Raw genomic sequence first — 20,282 nt, forward strand, 5'->3', positions numbered from 1 at the left:
TGACCGGGGGATTTTAATTAAGGGGAAAAAATATCAAATTCCAGGAAATGTTTAATCCCACTTACTTAGAAGTATATATGTACAAGAAAACGAATAGGCAAAAGTCTAGAAGGCTACACACTAAACTGTTAACAGTGAGTATCTCTGAGGGAGTCGGTGGAACGTGTGTGTGAATGAACGGGACACTCCTGTTTCTCTATGCACTTCTATTATTTGAATGTTTTACCAAAAACATTTTCATGTATTACTGAGAAGAAATGGAAAGACTATTTTGAAGGCATTGTGCAAAGGGAAAAGTTGAGGAGGCGGGGCAGAGAGACCTACAGCTCCGTGGTCTCCCGAGACCCCAGCGCCGCCTGAGGTAAGGAGACCCCGCCCCGCTGAGGTGATTCTGCAGAGGGGCGGAGCTCTGCAGAGCCCAAGCGGGAGGTGGCTCCTGGGGGCGGGGCCACTGATTCCAGCCTCACGCTCCGCTCCCACCATGTCCTTATAAGGAGCGCCCCGCGTTAGGGCTCCGGAATCCGGTTGCAATCCCTGCGGCGCAGCCCCAATCCCAGGCCCCTCCCTTGGGAATGGGGGCGGGGCGGGGTCTGGGCGGCGAGGTTGCGGGGGCGGAGCATCTCGAAGCAGGACCAATAGGAGTGGCGGCCCCGGTTTGAGCGGTGCTGCCATTGGGTGCGACGACGCGATGGGGGCGGGGCGCCCGCGGGGCTGGTTACGCCGAGGGAAGCCCGGACTCCGTAGTTGCTGCTCGCAGTCTGTCTTTCAGCGGGTTCCCGGCCCCGCCGTTCCCAATTTTCTGTAGCCCGCGGTTCGCCGCCCCGCTAGCCGCCGCGATGCCGGTGTTTCATACGCGCACGATCGAGAGCATCTTGGAGCCGGTGGCGCAGCAGATCTCGCACCTGGTGATCATGCACGAGGAAGGCGAGGTGGACGGTAAAGCCATCCCTGACCTCACCGCGCCCGTGGCCGCCGTGCAGGCGGCCGTCAGCAACCTTGTCCGGGTGAGCGCGCTGGGCCTGGGGTTGGGAGCGGGGTCAGGAGACATCCCAGAGGGTCCCCTTCGCCGGCTAGCTCCCTGTGGCTTTGCGCGTGGGCTCTGGAGCCAGATGGTCATGGGTTCGAACGCCGATTCCCCCCACTCTGTGACCTTGAGCGAGCCCCCGAGCTTCTGTGGGCCTCAGTTTCTTCATCTCTAAAATGGGGGCAATCATAAAAATGCCTGCCTTGCGGGTTTGTTGTGAAGATTCAGCGAGGTGGGTATTTGTAAAGTGCCCAGCGCAGCCTGTGACCCATAGTAGGCGCTCCGTAAATGATAGTTGTTAGGGTGTCTGATGGCCCCTTTCACTCAGCAGGCTGTCGCCCCTCACGTTGACAGCCTTGCTCTCAGCTCCTTTTTAGGCCTCCCCAGTCTGGCCTATGAGCTGGCGCGCTCCCCTACGGATTCCCCGCCTTTCCTTCCAGGGATTCTTACTTGAGCCGCGCTGTTCACCTTTCTAGTACTTCTGCCCCTCACCCTGAAACCTGCCTCACCCGCCACGCTCCCCCCTGCTCCCCGAGTCTGGCTCTTTTGTCCACTTGTCTTCCTGGCCACTCGTCCGTCTCCCGGGCTCCTCCTTCCTGCCTAGGCATTTCTACTTCGGCTCACACCTCTGGCACTCTCAAACACCGGCTAATTTCTTTATGTTTCTTTATGCAGTACTTCATGACCACGAGTCCTCTTTCCTCATTCGCTTCACCTGCCGCCTTTCATTTTATTCCCTCCCGTGGAGATTTCCACCTGGCTTTACCTGCTGTCAAACGGCTTCCGCCCCCTGGGGCCTTTCCAGCCTCGGGGGCCCTCCTCCTCGGCCCCTCCTCCGGGCAGGAAGCAAGATGGAGTGCTGGGAGAGGCCTGTGGAATCTGGGATCTGCGGCCCCTGCCGGAGAGAAGGACGGGGCGTCTCCTCCCCGACCCGCAACTTTCGTGGGTGTCTGAGTGGCCCTTGCAGACCCCTGTAGCCCAGAGCTGTGACTCATAACTTAGGTGGTGCCTAGGGGAGGCGGAGCTCACTCCTGAAATGGGGAAAGAGGTGCTGTGACCAGTCTTTTAACACTTGCCTGACTAATATCACACTCTCTTTCCCACCCTGGGCGGGTGACTCAGACCGCTGCTGCCTGTGAGGGACAACTTTGGAAAAAGTTCATGCTGCTCCCCCACCGAGCTGTGTAAATAGTTTGTGTCAGGGTAGTTGGCAGGTTGGGAGGCAACTGTGGGTCTGGGTGGGGCTTGGGTTACTTATCTGATTAGAGCCCTGACTGCACCAGGGGCACTGTAGCTGCTGAAAGTCTTCAGTCTTTGGGTCCCTTCTCAGGCATTTGGAGAGACTGATCATTAGGAAGATGGGGGGGAACTCTATTGACCAAATTCTTATTCTTTCTATGTAGATTTAGAAAGAATCTATTCAGTAAGAATGCTGTCTTCATTCAGAACATCTAGTTCTACATTGTTCTTGTTCTTTTTATATCTAATTTTAATCTAAGACTCCAGAGTACATTCTTATGTAGTGTTGTCTAACATGGCTGCATTCCAGGCCTCCATTTTTCAACAAATAGGAAACAATGTAAAGAGACAGGGTAATAGTGTCCCTCCATGGAGTACTTCAGGAAATGAAATCTTAAAACCACATGTTGCACTTGGAACAGAGCTAGTTTAGTCTAGAGGTTGATATCTGGTTAGGCTATTTAGAGAAAAGTTATTTATGAGCTTCATTGCATGAATTAATAAGAATTGAATGCTGCGTAGGGAGCATTATAATAAATCAGCGATTCTCAGGTTGGGCTGTGCATCAGAATCACCGGTGGGGCTTTTTCGTAATAAAGATGTCCAACTCCCATCTCAGACTTAACTGTGGAGTTCTTCGTGGGGTAGTCTCAAGGCCTTTTGTATTTTTTAGAAGCTCCATAGGTGGTTGTGATACATGCTTTGTTAGGAAACACTGCGAAGACATTGTGAGACAAATACTAAAGAAATAAGGCCAGTCAGGAGCTGAAAAAAAATTACGTACAGTTATATCCCAGTACATACAAGAAAAGGGACTTGGGATTGCTGGTAGATCTGAATTAGCAGAGAGAAAGTTGGGAGGATTGTGCTGTTAGTCAATAATGAACAAAGGTACTGGTAAGTCATTTCCAGGTTACAACAAGTATATTGTCTGGACTAGCTCAGGAAGTAAGTTGGAGAGAAATTAGAGACGAAGTCAGTGTATGACATATGGGCACTTTAACAGAAGGCCTTATCCAATAAGATGAACAAAGACAGTGGGAGGGGAGAGGGGATGAGAATAGTGTTACAGGGTTTCAGGGAGACTGCATAGGTTGTGTTCTCTGGAGGCTGGACGACCTGCCCACTGCTTGAAATTCTCAGTGCCAGTTGTGGCCCTTATATATGTTACTGAATATTGTGATGAATTATGTACATGTGTCAAGTTCCCAACTAGGTTGAGTCTGGAGAACAGGCCTCATTTGATATTTCTTTATGTGCTCCCCGGTTCCTCCCCTCAACACTGGCACACATGATGGCCCAATAAGTATTGCTGAAGGAAAGAGGGAACTGTGGGAGGCAAGATAAATTAGGAGACCTTTTAGACTGGTTGGTCATGAATATAATGAGGCCCTGGGCTTTGGATGTGGCAGGGAAAATGGAGAAGGAATTAATTAGAAATATAGTAGAGGAAGAGTTAATAGAACTTGATGATATAACTCTCAGGTTTTGGGTTGCCTGGGTGGCTGAGTGGGTTAAAACCTCTGCCTTCAGCTCAGGTCAAGATCCCATGGTCCTGCGACTGAGCCTCACATCGGGCTCTCTGCTTAGCAGGGAGCCTGCTTCCTCCTCTCTCTCTCTCTGCCTACTTATGATCTCTGTCTGTCAAATAAATAAATAAAATCTTAAAAAAAAAAAAAGAACTCTCAGGTTTTTCTAGGAAAAAACATGGTGTTATAAAATATGGAAACTGATTTTTGAACGAATATTATGGAACCTACATAATTCAGGTTTCTTTCAGTTACCTTGGGAGGTTATATTTTTATTCCAGTGCTTCTGTTTGAGAATTTCTCTCAGATTATTTACATACCTATGTCAAATTAGTCAAGAAAATTTCATCTGCAGTGGACTTTCCATTAGCCCTATTATTTTATGTGCCGTTCTTGTGTCTAAATGAGCTTTGGATTTTTCCTGAATTAAAGTTTACCAGATGAAGACAAAATTGTCAATTGTTAAGCATCATCCTTCCTTTACCAAATAGGTATTTATTGAGACCCCCTTTTAATGTCAAAGCAGTGTAGGATTCTGGGCAAAGTAAGTACAATACTGGACTGAAAGGGCTAAGCGACTGTAAGGAAGTGAAGTACCCTGGAAGTTCAGAGGAAGGTAAGATTACTTTTGAGGGGAGAATCTAGAAGGCTATATGGAGGATGTAACATTTGAGACAGGTGGGATTTGATTTAAAGACGAGGTAAGAAAGGCATTATAAGCAGAAAGAACTACCCAGACAAAGGCATAGAATTATTGAGCATCTGAGGACCACGTTTTGACTTAAGGCATCAGTCAGGTGACTACTTGGAGGGGCAAAACTCATTTGGACTTACAACTTCATGTGTATTTGCTAAACAATTAGTCTGGTCACTTAACGCGCACACCTCATCACAACGGAGTCATCACTTTGACCGCACACTTAGGGAGGATTAGGATGGGAAATTATTCACATGTCCTTTTTTCAACTCAAGACTCAATCCTGAACAAGACCATTTTTTAAAAAACAGTTTTTTTGAGATATAATTCACATACCATACAATTCCCCCATTTAAAGTAGATAATTAAGTGGGTTTTTTTGTTTTGTTTTTTAAATATATTGACAGAGTTGTGCCACCATCACTACAATCTAATTTTAGGAAGTTTGTGTCCCCTCACAGAGAATCCTCATACCCGAGTCACTCAGTCTCTCCCATCCCCCACCTTCCTAGTCCTAGGCAATCACTAGTCTACTGTCCGTCTTTGTGGATTTGCCTATTCTGGACATTTTATGTTAATGCAATCATAAAACATGTGGTCTTTCATGTCTGACTTCTTTCACTTTGCATGTTTTCAAGGTTCATCCAGGGGGTCATATAGTATGTATCAGAATTTCATTCCTTTTTGTTGCTGAATAATATTCCTTTATATGGAATAAGGCCATTTTAAATACAGAGAGTGATTCTAATGTAATAATAAAACAAGGAAGGGGAGCTAAGAGAAAGAAGGAAAAACAGAAGAAGGGTAAGAAGTTCCAAGGGTGAGATTCTGTGAGCAGTGTGAAAAAGTCAGAAGTCTTAGACTGCCTGTCTTGTAGCATGGTATATAAATTTTTCTTTTTTTTCTATTGAAGTGACCCATGGCCATCTGTTAGTCTTTGTGACCCCATAGTTGTGGTAGTTTTATTAATGGGGCTTCAGACCCTTTGCCTTCTCCATTGCATCTGAGGGCATGTGTTGTAACTTCTCCTTGGGCTCATGAAATATTTATTTTGGGAGTTTTTGTGGCCTTGGCTTTTATGAGCCTCACCCATATATCATACCCTCTTGAGACCAGCTCTGGTACAAATAGCAGCATTGTCTTTAACCTGATAGATGGGGAAGACTGTTCTGCTCTTAAAAAGAGATCGGCAATTAATTTTGTCATTTGTAAATGATCGATATTAGCATCTGAAATTATTTTTGCTGTAATTTTTTTTTCTTGGTTGATGTTAGATATTTTTCAGTTAAAATAAATAACAACAGGGCACCTGGCTGGGCTTAGTTGGAAGAGCATATGACTCTTGATCTTAGGGTTGTAGAGTTTGAACCCCATGTTGCCCCTAGAGACTACTTGAGGGGGGAAATATATATATATATATATATATATATATATATATATATTTTAAATTTATTCATTTGACAGAAAGAGAAAGATCACAAGTAGGCAGAGCAGCAGGCAGAGAGAGAAGGGGGGAAGCAGGCTCCCTGCCGAGCAGAGAGTCAGCTGTGGGGCTCAATCCCAGGACCCTGAGATCATGACCTGACCCAAAGGCACAGGCTTAACCCACTGAGCGACTCAGGCACCCTGGAAAAAAGAAATCTTAATAAACAAACAAACAAACAAACAAATAAATAAATAAATAAAATAACAACAATGGTGATAGGCCTCTGGGTGATTTTTTTTCCTTTTTAATATTTTTCTGTATTTTTTAGTTTTTAAAATGAACATATTTCTACATTAAGGAAAAAAGTAATCAAGTGAATATAAAGAACATTTGTATAGGGGCGCCTGGGTGGCTCAGTGGGTTAAAGCCTCTGCCTTCGGCTCGGGTCATGATCCCAGGGTCCTGGGATCGAGCCCCGCATCAGGCTCTCTGCTCAGTGGGGCGCCTGCTTCCTCCTCTCTGACTGCCTCTCTGACTACTTGTGGTCTCTGTCTGTCAAATAAATAAATAAAATCTTTAAAAAAAAAAAAAAAGAACATTTGTATAATCCTTTATAGTTAATAAAACACTTTCATCTACACTATCATAGTAATCCTTTAAGGTAGATATTGTGATGGTCCCAGTTTTACAGATGAGGATACTGTAGGTTAGGGAATTTAAGTAATCTGCCCTCAGTGGCGAAGCTAGTTAGTCGGAGAGCTTGAACCCAAACTCTGTTTCTCTTACTCTGTACCCTTTGCTTTCTCTACTGCACTATTCTGTGTCCAATTAGAGCAAAGCTGTTAAATATCAGTGGAAGGTTTCCACCTAGAATTTGAAGCAACAAGAATGCTGTTAGTCATAGAGTTTCCATGTGACCTGGGCCTGGCAAAATTACCTGTTAAAAGCCTGGCTTTGGCAAGGCCTGCATGAAGGGTCCATATATTAAAAGACTGGTGTGAAGGTAGGGTTCTGTTTCACAGCAACATTCCATTTTGCAGCTTTTCTTTAGAAAAAAACACAAGAGTAGCTACAGATCAGCAAAGAAGTATTAATGCCTGCAAAACAGATAAAGGCTTTTTATAGTATATATGGCTGCTCAGCTCGAAAGCCTCTTAGAACTAATAGTATTTAAAGTACTTTTATAGGATTTCTGTATTTACATAGTATTTAAGGTAGGTTTGTGGATTCTTTGGGCAATCATGAAGTTTCATTTGAAAAATGAAAACCTTGAATCAAAAGAGATAAATGAATGACTCAGATTGTGAACTTTGTTCTAATAATACTTAACATTTACTCATGTGATTGAGAGAACAGAAAAGGTTTGAAGATAATAATGTTTCTACAACCGTCTTTTTAATTTTAGTAGGGCCCCAATTTAAATATTCGTTTAGGGGCGCCTGGGTAGCACAGCTGGTTAAGCATCTGCCTTTGGTTTAGGCCATGATCCTGGGGTCCTAGAATCCAGCTCCACGTCCTTGTTGGGCTCCCTGCTCAGTGGGGAGTTGGCTTCTCCCTCTCCCTCTCCCGCTTGCCTGTGTGTGTGCGCTTTCTCTCTCAAATAAATAAAATCTTTAAAAAATATATTTGTTTATATATCTGCACAGTAGAAAGTTGGGCTTTTCCAAAGTTGTTTTATAAATAGCACTGGAATAACTCTAAGAGGACAGAATAAAAGTCAGAGTAAAAGTCTTATTGGTATTAAGCACAGTATCTTAAGTTGCATCCTTCTGTTACAGTCCAGGAATAAGGGCAGCATTAAAGCAACTACTTTGTTTTTTTTTTTTTTTAATATTTTATTTATTTATTTGACAGAGAGAGTCAGCAAGAGAGGGATCACAAGCAGGGGGAGTGGGAGAGGGAGAAGCAGGCTTCCCTACTGATCAGGAAGCCTGATGTGGGGCTTGATCCTGGGATCAAGGACCCTGGGATCATGACCTGAGCTGAAGGCAGACACTTAATGACTGAGCCACCCAGGTGCCTCTAAAACAACTACTTTTATGAGGATGGGAACTATTTGGATTTTATATATTTCTTGTATATTTGTTAAAAAAGGAGTTTGATCATTTCAGATACTTATTTAATTACTGGTCATTTATATACATATAAAATGCTTACGCTTTACATGTATCACAACTAAGAGGGTTTTATTATTCCTTTTTTTTTTTTTTTTTTTTTTAATGCAGCTCAGCATAGCAGGTATACATGGTCTGGTAATATTTACCATATTGGTCAGGGTTTTCTCTGCTACATTGTAGGTTCCTCAGTGTCAGGGACCACATCTTTTGTGTTCATTACTTAATTTCCAGTGGCTGGCTGTGACCATAGCTGTACCGTATGATTTTTTTTTTAACTAAGTGAACATATATATAGTTTCTATTTTTTATGTGAAGAATACTGTAATAGAAATTTTGTGCAATGAATACTTTTCTTCTCCAGCTTTTAAACATCTGATACAGCTGAATTTGAACACTCTAATTGAATTTATTATGGGCTGTGTCTGAAACAAATATATATACTAAGAGGAAAGCATAAATGGCTAACTGCCCATTGGTTGAGATAACAAAAGTGTTCAGGCTATTTTGGGTTGTGGTTCTCTGTTTCAGAGTGCTTTCAACTATGCAGGCCACCTTCTAAATTCATAAATGAGAATATGTTGCTATCTGAAAGAGACTTTGAGATCTTGCATTCTTTTAACATTGGAAGTTACTTTTTAAAATTTAACAATTTAGACCAGGTGTTGATACATTATTTGGAGTCCTGCTGGTTACAGTGTGGTAGCATACTGTGAGTCCTGAATTCCTCATTAAAAGATCCTCACTTCCTTGAACTATATGGCAGGAGACAAAGATTATCATAAAGCTGAACTGTCTATTTTTTGCTTTTTGACTGATCTGGCCCAGCCTTTTCATTGAACCTTATGTCATGGTCATGACAGTGGGGTACTTTTTACCTAATAACCCAGCATTAGAGCAGTATCAAAAAGAGGTCTTAATCCTTAATCAGCAAATGTTAGTGATCAGCTGGTATCACAGCAGGATTTCTTTCTAGAATAATCCTATATGCTCAGTATTCTTGCCGAGGAAGGGTCATTCAGTTACTTCATGTTGTTTTGGGGCAGGTCTGCCCTTAAACCTTCCCATATAGACAGGTCTAGAAGGAGAAAATATAAATTTCAGCCTTAACTTTGTAAGCTTCAGCAGCCTTCAGTTCTGTATATCTAGTATAAATACATCAAAGGGTTAAAGAGTAAAGTTTGACTATGTAATAAGACTCTGAAACACCCAGAGAAGGAAGTGAATGTATTGGAGGATGAGAGGTACTCCCTTAAAAAAAAAAAAAAGAAAAAAGAAAATCTTTTTTAAAAAAGACAGTCTTCTGCTCCATAACCATTCCCAATGAAAACTAAATAAGTACTAAAATGGCTGTAAAAGACAGAGAAGCAAACACTTTGATCATTCAAAACTTACTTTATCTGAAAAAAACAAACAAACAAAAACTTATGTTATCTGAACTTAATCCTGTTTTTTCTTAAAGATTATTTATTTATTTATTTATTTGAGAGAGAGTTGGGGTAGGGGCAGAGGGAGACAGAGAGAGAATCCTCAAGCTGACTCCCTACTGAGTGAAGAGCCCTGTTTGGGGCTCAATCCCATGGCCCTGAGATCATGACCTGAGCTGAAACCAAGAGCTGCCCGTTTAACTGACTGAGCCACCCAGGGCCCTCTCCCCCCGTTCAGTTTTTCTTAGTAATTTACAAAAAGATTTATTAGGGAAGGAGGTTGAAATTAATATGTGGGTACCAGGGTGGTGCCTGGGTGGTTTAGTTGTTAGGCATCTGCCTTTGGCTCAGGTCATGATCCCAGGGTCCTGGGATGGAGCCCAGCATCAGGCTCCCTGCTCAACGGGAAGCCTGCTTCTCTTTCTCCCACTCCCCCGGCTCGTGTTCCCTCTCTCACTGTCTCTCTCTCTCTCTGTCAAATAAATAAAATAAAATCTTAAAAAAAAATGTAGGTACTGAATTTTTTCACTGTATTTTATCATAATTGAAGTATTATATCCTTCATATAGTAATATAAATAATATTGAACTGTATACTGTTATCATGCTGAGCCTTCATATAGTCTTCCAAAAGGAACGACATTTTTCTTATTACAAAAGTATTGCATTTTCTTTGTTGAAATTTAGAAAATCTGTCTTCTCTCAGTTTTCTCAGCCTTTTCAGTCTGTTTGAACTTGACTTGTCTTACTCTCTCATTTCCTTTTCTCTCTACTCCCAACCAATTTGTGTTTCCCTGGATATAAATACAAACTAAACTATATATAGATGCACCAGTTCTTATCCTTTTTCACTATTTAAAAAAAACCCAAACCCTTTAATTTACTTTCCCATTTAAGAATTTGCAAAGAGGGGCGCCTGGGTGGCTCAGTGGGTTGAGCCTCTGCCTTCGTCTCAGGTCATGGTCTCGGGGTCCTGGGATCGAGCCCCGCGTTGGGCTCTCTGCTCAGTGGAGAGTCTGCTTCCCTCTCTCTCTCTCTCTCTCTTTGCCTGCCTCTCTGCCTACTTGTGATCTCTCTCTGTCAAATAAATAAATAAAATCTTAAAAAAAAAGATTTACAGGGGCACCTGGGTGGCTCAGTGGGTTAAAGCCTCTGCTTTCAGCTCAGGTCATGATCCCAGGGTACTGGGATCAAGCCCCGCATCGGGCTCTCTGCTCGGCGTGGAGTCTGCTTCCCTTCCTCTCTCTCTGCCTGCCTTTCTGCCTACTTGTGATCTCTGTCTGTCAAATAAATAAATAAAAATCTTAAAAAAAAATTTACCAAGAAAAGTAGGGAAACAGAGTCTGATACAATATCCCAAGACTTTGTCCTGTGCCATTTAAGGAGTCATGATGTACTTAGCTAACTGCTTGTTTCAGTAAATATGGAATGAGATGACTTCAAAATAATAGGCTTAGTCATAACCTAACCTAGGTTAGATTAGAATTTCTAATCTGGACATGCTTGTTAAAAATATGGGGGCTTAAGTATGATTAAGTTTATTTAGGTATGTGCATTATGTGCAGACAGAGAGAGAGAGAATATGACAGAGTAATAAATGAAAGGGGACTTGGATAATTATACTCAGGAAGTTGGGGATTTGTTGCCTTCTTCCCAGTTCCTTGTAGATTTTGTGTCCTCGTATGCTGGATCATTAGTCTTTGATGATTGATTTGTGACTTTTCTTTCCACTTACCCCCACTCCCTCAGGGTATCTCCATTTTAGACTGTTGGTTTCTGGAGGCCAAGGACTGGACTATATTCTTGATATTTCCAGTGCTGTTCTTATCGTAGTCCCTTGCTCATGGTATTCCTTCCGTAGGTGTGTTGTGCTTTGATACTTGCTATCCCAACTAGTCATTCTGATGAGGATAGCTCACTATCTCTTGCCTCCTTTGGAAGGCATGGTGATTCTCTTTTCCTGCCCTCCAGTGTTGTTATATACGAGAAGCAAAGATTCGTAAATGACGTTATATTGTGTGGTTACATATTTGGACTTTTAAAGATTATTTATTTATTTGTTTATTTGACAGACAGAGATCACAAGTAGGCAGAAAGGCAGGCGGGGGTGGGGTGGGGTGGGGTGGAGCAGGCTCCCTGCTGAGCAGAGAGCCCGATGTGGGGCTCAGTTTGGGGCTCGATCCCAGGACCCTGGGATCATGACCTGAGCTGAAGGCAGAGGCTTTAACCCACTGAGCCATCCCGGTGCCCCTATTTGGACTTTTAGAGTCCAAAAAATTTTATATCACTTCTGTTAGGAGTCAGCTCATTGGGTTGGTGTGATTGTGGGATGTATGTGTGTACAGAGGATGAGAGGTAGTGAATCTTAGAAGTAAAAATGTTATACAAATACTGTTAAGTTACAGAAAATAGAATCTTTGGCCCTTAGAGAATTTCCCACTGATAAGATTTCCAGTTGAATGACTTTTAAGAGGAAAGTGGCTGAATTTCATTGTAGTTGGCCACAATCCAAGTAAAAGTCATTCCTTCTTTTGAAATAAGTTTAACTTATTCCCATAAGTAAGCTTTCTGTGAAGAAAGAGAAATAGCACATTTGTTCTTAGAGTTGGGAGGTGAGGGTCCTCTATTATCTAGCTCCCGATATTTCAAGCCTTCTTTCGTTCTCCAGCCCATCTCTGAAGAACTGGCTCATCTTTCATCTGTAACGTAGACAACATGTTTTTATTCATCCAATTAAAGTAGATAAGGATATATGAATGGGGAAGTAATTCTTAACATAGGAAAAAATTGAGACTACTAACACATAAATTTCTTATCTTAAAGCTCTTCTCCCCAAATGGCAGACTTAGTCATTAGACCCTTGCTATGTACATTGCTAGGTGTTCTGAATGACGGTGGGATATTATATAAGATGTGGTCTCTGGCCTCAGGTTGTTAAAATACAGATGAAATTTATAATCTTATAAAAGATGTATCTTATCCACATCCTCTCTACTGGTGAAATTGTTTGCAGAATTTAAGTTATTCATTTTAAAGGGTTGTGTGCTAGTACTGCAAATAATTTATTCCTTGGAGCCATGGAGGAAATAAGAGTGGGCCAGTGACAGAATGATCAGGTTGTGGTCCTCATAGTGAGGAAAAGACCTTTGAGCACTGGCCTCAGCTGTTATCTTCTTGTGGTACTCCAGGCACACTTGTTTTCATTTCCTCCAAAGTGCAGTGCTATTCCTTTGCCTGAACTACTCTCCAGTACTTCTTTATTTGGGTAATTTCTAGGCATCCTCAACATCCATATTAAATGTCAGTGTTTTCGGGACTACCTCCCTGACTTTACCTCTAAAATTGAGTTAGGTCCATCTTATCATATGATTCCTAGGTTTTCCCCTTATTTTGCTTATCACAGTTATATGTAATTATTTGTGTGGTTATTACTTATTTAATATCTTTTTCCCCGCTAGATCCCTAATGGGCAAATACTGATTCTGCTGTGTTTGCTCCTCAATTTTCAGCACCCATCAGAGTGTACTTGTACTTTGGCACATAGTAGAGTCTTGAAGAATATCTGTTGATGAACAAATGGGAAGGCCATTTACTGCTTCCCTACCAAAACTGTTTTATGCTTCTTTGGAAAAATATATATCATGCTGTGAGTGAATCTTTGGTGAAATTTAACTGCCAATTAGGAAGTAGCTGTAAATTGTTGCTTGGCACAGGGCATCACATGTGGTAGGCCATCCAATTCCTGTTACCTGAATGAATAAATTCCAGGCATGAAGTCTTGGGGTGCAGATGAGAATAATCCTGCCCAACAAGGGAATATGCAGAATTTGTAAGTGTAAGTAAAAATATAACATGGATTTGGAATTCTCTATTAGTTTTAATCCTTTGCAAATAAATGGAATAGAAAATTTGGGCAAAATGTATCTGGTATGAGTTAGCAAATCTCAAAGTCAGACTTTAGATACAGATACAAGGCAAATCAGCATATAAACATGACAAGACTCTTGGGAGGCAGTACAGTGTAATGGTTAAGAGTAAATGCTCTGGATCTAAACTCCTTGGTTCAAATCCCGATATTGATTGACACCTTTGAGGTATGTAAATTGGGGAAAGTATTTAATCTCTTTCTCATGGTCCTCCTTTGTAAAGCAAAGCTACTCCCCTTCTACCTGACTCATCATGTATTTTGGGGAGGATTAATGAGTTCATGAAAATGGTTAGAACTATGCCTGACATAGAGTTAAGAGCTCAGTGAGTGTTAGATATATTAGTATATTTTCCATGGTATTTAAGTCCTATTTTAAATGTTAGTCTAATGAAAAGGCAGTGTTCACTTTTTTAAAAATGTCTTAGCATAACTTCTAACTTTTGCTTAACAAGGCAAAGTGCCAGTGAAAGCTTTCAGTAGAATTCCATATGTTGTGGGATATACAGTTTTACCAACTGTGGGGAAAATATCACTTACAGTTTAGGTGCCTGAGCTTTTGATTGCCATTTTCCCATGATTAAAATCAAACATCTAAATTTTTGATTCATATCTCCTTTGGAGCAATAGTAAGGGGAGAAAGCATATATATTTAGAACCTATATAAATATGTTTTTTCCCAGCTTAGAAACAAGAAGAAACAAGAGGCTTAGGATTTGGTATTTTATCCCAAGTATTCATTGTCCCATTTTTTAAAAAAGAAAAAAATTGAAGGGATAGTCAGGCCACTCACTAAAATATTAAGATGGAATCAGCCTTCTAGGTAGTGTTGAGAAGTATAATCAACGTGTGGAATAGAATTCATTTAATTCTGGAAATTAATGTAGCAAATATGTAATGACTACATACTATGGGAGACATTAGATGGGCTTAGTATCTTTTGCCTGAAAGGAGGGCTAGAATTTCAGGTGTCCTGTCAGCATGGGAGTACGTGTTAAAAGTGATGGTCACACTACTAGTTTGGAAGGTATATCTATTATTTCTAGTCTTATAGTGATGTTCTGGAAGAAAATTTTTAAAAAAGATTTTATTTATTTATTTGACAGAGAGAGATCACAAGTAGGCCAAGAGGCAGGCGGGGATGGGGGGGGGGGGTGGGAAAGCAGGCTCCCTGCTTGATCCCAGGACCTTGAGATCATGACCTGAGCTGAAGGCAGAGGCTTAACCCACTGAGCCACCCAGGCGCCCCGATTTTCGGGAAAAATTTTACCCTGTGTATTTAACTTGAAAGTCTTAAATTAGTTAGCATTTTTACTGTCTTCCTGAGTAATATAAAGATTGTAAAATACTTCAATTCCATGGTTCCTTTATATATGGTTGTCTAAGATTTTGTTCTGTCTTCTTTCTTCACTCCATAAATTAGATACTATTTTTTTCTTACACTGTCGCTTTTCCCCCCATTTACTCACATTTACCATTTTCTTTGAGATATAGGAGAAATGATGAATAGTTCATCCTTCTAGGTGTATCTCTCTACTTCCTGAGGTCCACTCTACAATAGTATCTTTAATGGGATCTTTGGGCAGTCCACACTCTTCAGTTTTTGTTTGTCTAAAATATCTTTTTTCTTCTTCCTTTTTTTTTTTTAAGATATTATTTATTTATTTATTTATTATTTTTTAAAAGATTTTATTTTATTTATTTGACAGACAGAGATCACAAGTAGGCAGAGAGGCAGGCAGAGAGAGAAAGGGGGGGGAAGCAGGCTCCCTGCTGAGCAGAGAGCCCGATGTGGGGCTCGATCCCAGGACTCTGGGACCACGACCTGGGCAGAAGGCAGAGGCTTTAACTCACTGAGCCACCCAGGCGCCCTTTTGTCTTCTTTTTGAAAGGTAATTTCATTAGATCAACAAATCAGGGCTGATAGTAATTTTTTTCCAGCACTTTGAAAATATTATTCCAGTGCTTTTGCATTCATATCAGCCATTGGTCTGATTGTTGTTTTGCTGTACATTATAACTTTTTTCTCTGGAGGTTTTAACACCTTATGTATCTTTCTTAGGATTTTTTGGGGCTCCCTGAGTTTTGCAGATTGATTTCTTTTAATCAGTCCTAGAAAATTATTAGCCATTATCTTTTTGAATTTTTACCCCTTCCCTCATTTTATTCTGTTCTTGAGGAACTCTAGTTGGAAAAAGGTACTTTCTCCCTCTGTCCTTCATATCTTTTCTCAGTTTATATTTTCCATTTGGTAATTTCTTCATCCAGTTTGCTAATTCTCATACAGCTGTGTCTAATGTAATTTAATTTATCTACTGTGTTTTAAATTTAAATGACTATTTTTTACTTCTAGAATTGCTTGTACGTTTTTCAAAATCTGCTAGCAATTCTGATAGTCTCTCATTCTTTAATCAAACATTTTGAAAAAGATTGTTTGTATTCTCTCTCTCTCTCTCTCTCTCTTTTTTTTTTTTTTTTTGGTTTGGTAAAAATATATGTTGGAGCATAGAGCCTGTAAGAGCTAATACTGGGATGAGAATAGAAAGGTACTTTTGAAATCTGAAGAAGGGGCACCTGGATGGCTCAGTCATTGGGCATCTGCCTTGGGCTTAGGTTATGATCCTAGGGTCCTGGGATCGAGCCCCACATCAGGACTCCCTGCTCAGCGGGAGCCTGCTTCTTCCTCTCCAGCTCCCTTGTGCTTGTGTTCCCTTTCTCACTATCTCTCTCTGTCATAAATAAATAAAATCTTAAAAAATAATCTGAAGAAATGTCAGGATAATATTACTATCTTGAGGCTGTGGAAGTCTCTGATTATTTTCTTTTTTTCTTTTACATTTTTAAAGATATTATTTATTTATTTGAGAGAAAGAGAGTGAGCACCAGCAGGGGGAGGGGCAGAGGGATAAGCAGACTCCCCACCGAGCACGGAGCTGGACACAGGGCTTGGTCCCAGGACCCCAAGATCACTGCCTGAGCCAAAGTTAGATGCTTAACTGACTGTGTCACCCAGGTGCCCCTTCTTGAATTTTTTTTGTTGCTGTAAAATTATATATAACATGGAAGTTACCATTTTAACTATTTTTAAGTGTGCAGTTCTGTGACATTAAGTACATTCACATTGTTGTGTCGCCATTACTGCCTTCTGCCTCTAGAGCCTTTTCATTGCCCCCGACTGAAGCTCTGCACCCATTAAACCCTTACCCCATTTCTTATTCCCCCGAGTCCCTGACAGCTGCAATTCTACTTTCTATTGCTTTGAGCTTGACTTGTCTAGGTAACTCATATAAATAGAATCATACAGTATTTGTCCTTTTTTGACTGGCCTATTTTTAAAAAATTATTTGTTTATTTATTTATTTGACAAGAGCAGGAACACAAGCAGGGGGAGTGGGAGAGGGAGGAGCAGGCCTCCCACCAAGCAGGGAGCCCGATCCTAGGACGCTGGGATCCTGAGTGGAGCCAAAGACAGATGCCCAATGACTGAGCCACCCAGGCACCCCATGACTGGCCTATTTTTACTTAGTATAATGTCTTCAAGGTTCATCCATGTTGTAGCTTGTATCAGAATTTCTGTCCTTGGGGTGCCTGGGTGGCTCAGTGGGTTAATGCCTCTACCTTCGGCTCAGGTCATGATCCCAGGGTCCTGGGATTGAGCCCCGCATGGGGCTCTCTGCTCAGCAGTGAGCCTGCTTCCCCCAACCCCATCTCTCTCTCTCTGCCTACCTCTCTGCCTACTTGTGATCTCCGTCTGTCAAATAAATAAATAAAATCTTAAAAAAAAAAAAAAGAATTTCCATCCTTTTGAAGGCTAAGTAATATTCCATTGTAGGTATGTACTGCATTTTGCTTATGTATTTATCCACTGATGGACACTTGGGTTCCTTTTTTTTTGGCTACTATGAGTAATCCTGCTATTTCATCATTTTTTTTATTGCCCTGAGACCTAGACTTTGTTCCTGAGGGATAGAATGTTCTCATGGAGTCAGGTAAGACTGTGAACCCAGCCAATGATGCCAGGGAGCAAACATGTAATCAAATCAGGCCAAAGGGCTTTTTGCACCAAATGGCAGGAAGACAGGAGAGGAAGTTCATTCTGTCTTAGAGAGCCAGTATTTGAAACACGAAGTTTGCCAGCCAGAGAAAAATGGGAAATCCTTCTGTGCAGGGCAGGAGTGTGAATGAGCAGTGAGGGAGTGGGGCAGCTTTAGTAAAGAGACTACTAAGGTAGATTTGTGCTAGTTTGGGAAGGGACTTATGTGCCATATTAACCAATCAGATAAAACCCCACTTTAATTTTTGAGTAAGTAAAAAATTCACCTGGTTCAAAACTTTTAAAAAAGATTTTGTATTTATTTATTTATTTGAGAGAGAGAGAGAAAGAGAATGTGTACACATGCATGAGCAAGGGAGCAGGAGGGGACAGGCAGAAGGAGAGGGAGATGCAGGGACCCTAATGCAGGGCTCCCTCCCAGGACCCTGGGATCATGCCTGACCTGAGCCAACGGTATGTTGACTAAACCACCCAGGCGCCCCCACCTGGTTCCAAATTTAAAAGTTTCGGCAAGGGATTTAGTAAATAGTCTCTCTCCACCCTTGAACTCCAGCCACTGTTTCATTAGGAAACTAATAGGTTCCCTCCTCTTAGGTAACCAACGAACCCAATGTCTTGGGTATGCTTCTAGAGATGGCTTATGCATATTCAGGTGATAGGTTTTCCCCTTTTATCCGAATGGTGACCTATTGTACCTGTTCCTTGATTTTCTTTTTTTCACCTTAACATACTTTGGAGAATATTTTTTATCAATGCATATTGAGTCTTTTGACAGTTACATAATACTCCATTGATGATTGTAACATAATTTATGTAACTAGGTCCTTATGGAAGGACATTAGGTTATTTGTGATCTTTTGCTGTTTCTGACTGTGGCAATGAATGACATAGTTGGGTAATTTTATGCCTGTGCAGGTATATTTGTAGGGTAATTTCTAGAAGCGGACCATTCCAAGCACTGAATGTTAGTCAATGGAAGGATTTTATATATATATATATATATATATATATATGATATGAGGGAAAGGGAGGAGAGGCAGAGGGAGTGGGAGAGAGAGAATCTTAAGCAGACTCCATGCCCTGTTTGGAGCCGGAAGGAGGCCCAACCCCACAATTCTGAGATCATGACTTTGAGCCAAAATCAAGAGCCGGCCGCTAAACCGACTGAGCCACCCAGGCACCCCAGCAATGGAAGGATTTTAAATCGTGGTATAACATGGACAGTTTTGGGTTTGGTAAAGATCACCCTGGTAGTCGTGAGAAAGATAGGTTGGAGAGTGAGACACACTCTCCCTCCAGTGAGGGCTGCCTTCAAGCACTGGGGAACTGCAAACAGAGAAAGATGGGGGCAAATTCTAGAGAGGCTCTTTATTACTTTACAGTTGAATTCACAGTATTCTCAATTTCAGAAATGCACCAGTAAAACAAAATGGTTTTAAGAATTATTTTATTAAATTCATCATACCTCTATCTTTTTTATTTCATATGGAAGAAAGAAAAGTAAATACAGTGGTTAGTAGCATGGATCTACCTGTAGAGATCTTGGAAGAAAACAGAAAAAGATCAAGTTGAAGTGAGAGCTCTGAGGAAGGGACTATACTTTGGCCTTGAACTCAGCTATGCCAGGGGTTTTTAAAGATTTTATTTATTTGATAGAGAAACACAGAGAGAAGGAACACAAGCAGGGGGCGTGGGAAAGGGAGAAGCAGGCTTCCCGCCAGGCAGAGAGCCCGATGCGGGGCTCGATCTCAGGACCTGGGATCATGACCTGAGCTGACCTGAGTGGGATCAGCCACTTATCCAACTGACCTAGCCAGTCGCCCCTGCCAGGGCTTTTTAATCACTCCAGTATGTATTCCAGGTTGACATGGACAGATAGATACCTGTGCTAAGATAGGCAAAAAACAGTAGGGGTATATATTTAGAATGATCCCATTTTGTATTATCCTGTGTGTGGAAGAGCATACACTAAAATGTGGTGGGATTGAGTAGTGGGATTTCAGGGTACACAGTTTTTTCTTACCATAATTCATGTTTTTCTCTTAACAATGAACTTGTATCACTTTTGAAGTAAAAAGATAAATCCAGTATTTTCCTACATCTTTTTCTTCTTATTGTTTGCACTGTTCTCAGTGCTTAGAATCACCCTTCCTCTCTCGTTAAAATGTGGTTGTCACTTTCTCCATTAAGTGCTTTCCAGGCTGCTCAGTGGAAATTAATCTCTCCTTAAGGCTTGCCTGTGTTTCCTCTCAGATGCTGTCACGAATGAGAGCTACTTATGTCGTCCCTCCAAGCTCACCTACCTTACAATATGAGACCTGGAAGGCATGCAGTACTCTCATACAGTGGGATTACTTGCACTTGGGAGATAGTGTAATGCTAAATCAGTTGTTTTTGCAGCACTGGAGTATTTTCTCTGTCAGAGGGAGAAAAAAATAGATAGGCGTTCCAAGTCATAGTCAGCAGAGTGATTTTTTTAAATTCTGAGTGCAACGATGTATCTATATACCGCAGATGAATCCTGTTTCCTAATTTGAGAAGGCTGCTGAAACGTCTCTGGAGAACAAGGAGCCATAAATAATAAACATCATCTCTAAAACTCTCTACTGCATCTCTAACATGGAAATTTGAATGTTGCATTTTACCTGAATTATACCAGAAAACTTTTATCTTTGAGCTGGGAGCTCCAACGTGGGTTATTTGTTCTGAAGTTTCCGTACACAGACAACTTCCTCAGTCTATGGTGGTCATGTATTGAAGGCACTGAGTAATGAGGCCTAATCCCCATCTTCCCCCTTGTCCAGAAATCGAGTTCTTTTATTATGTTTGCCAGATAAACCTTGTCCTC

At 41.4% G+C, this 20,282-nt stretch overlaps 1 protein-coding gene across 2 annotated transcripts in view; it reads left to right on the forward strand.

The window, feature by feature from the left end:
* Positions 1-711: 711 nt before the first annotated feature.
* The window catches only part of VCL (vinculin), a 114,444-nt gene continuing 94,873 nt past the window's right edge, over positions 712-20,282 (forward strand). The window contains exon 1 of one of the 2 annotated variants that reach the window (XM_032311693.1): positions 712-1,004. In XM_032311693.1, coding sequence (XP_032167584.1) covers positions 837-1,004 — 168 coding nt within the window. In that variant the 5' untranslated portion in view covers positions 712-836. The remainder of the gene's footprint in view (positions 1,005-20,282) is intronic. The other variant, XM_032311694.1, reaches the window with a different exon arrangement.

The sequence above is a fragment of the Mustela erminea genome, chromosome 14 (assembly GCF_009829155.1).
Source record: "Mustela erminea isolate mMusErm1 chromosome 14, mMusErm1.Pri, whole genome shotgun sequence".
NCBI classification, from domain to species: Eukaryota; Metazoa; Chordata; class Mammalia; order Carnivora; family Mustelidae; genus Mustela; species Mustela erminea.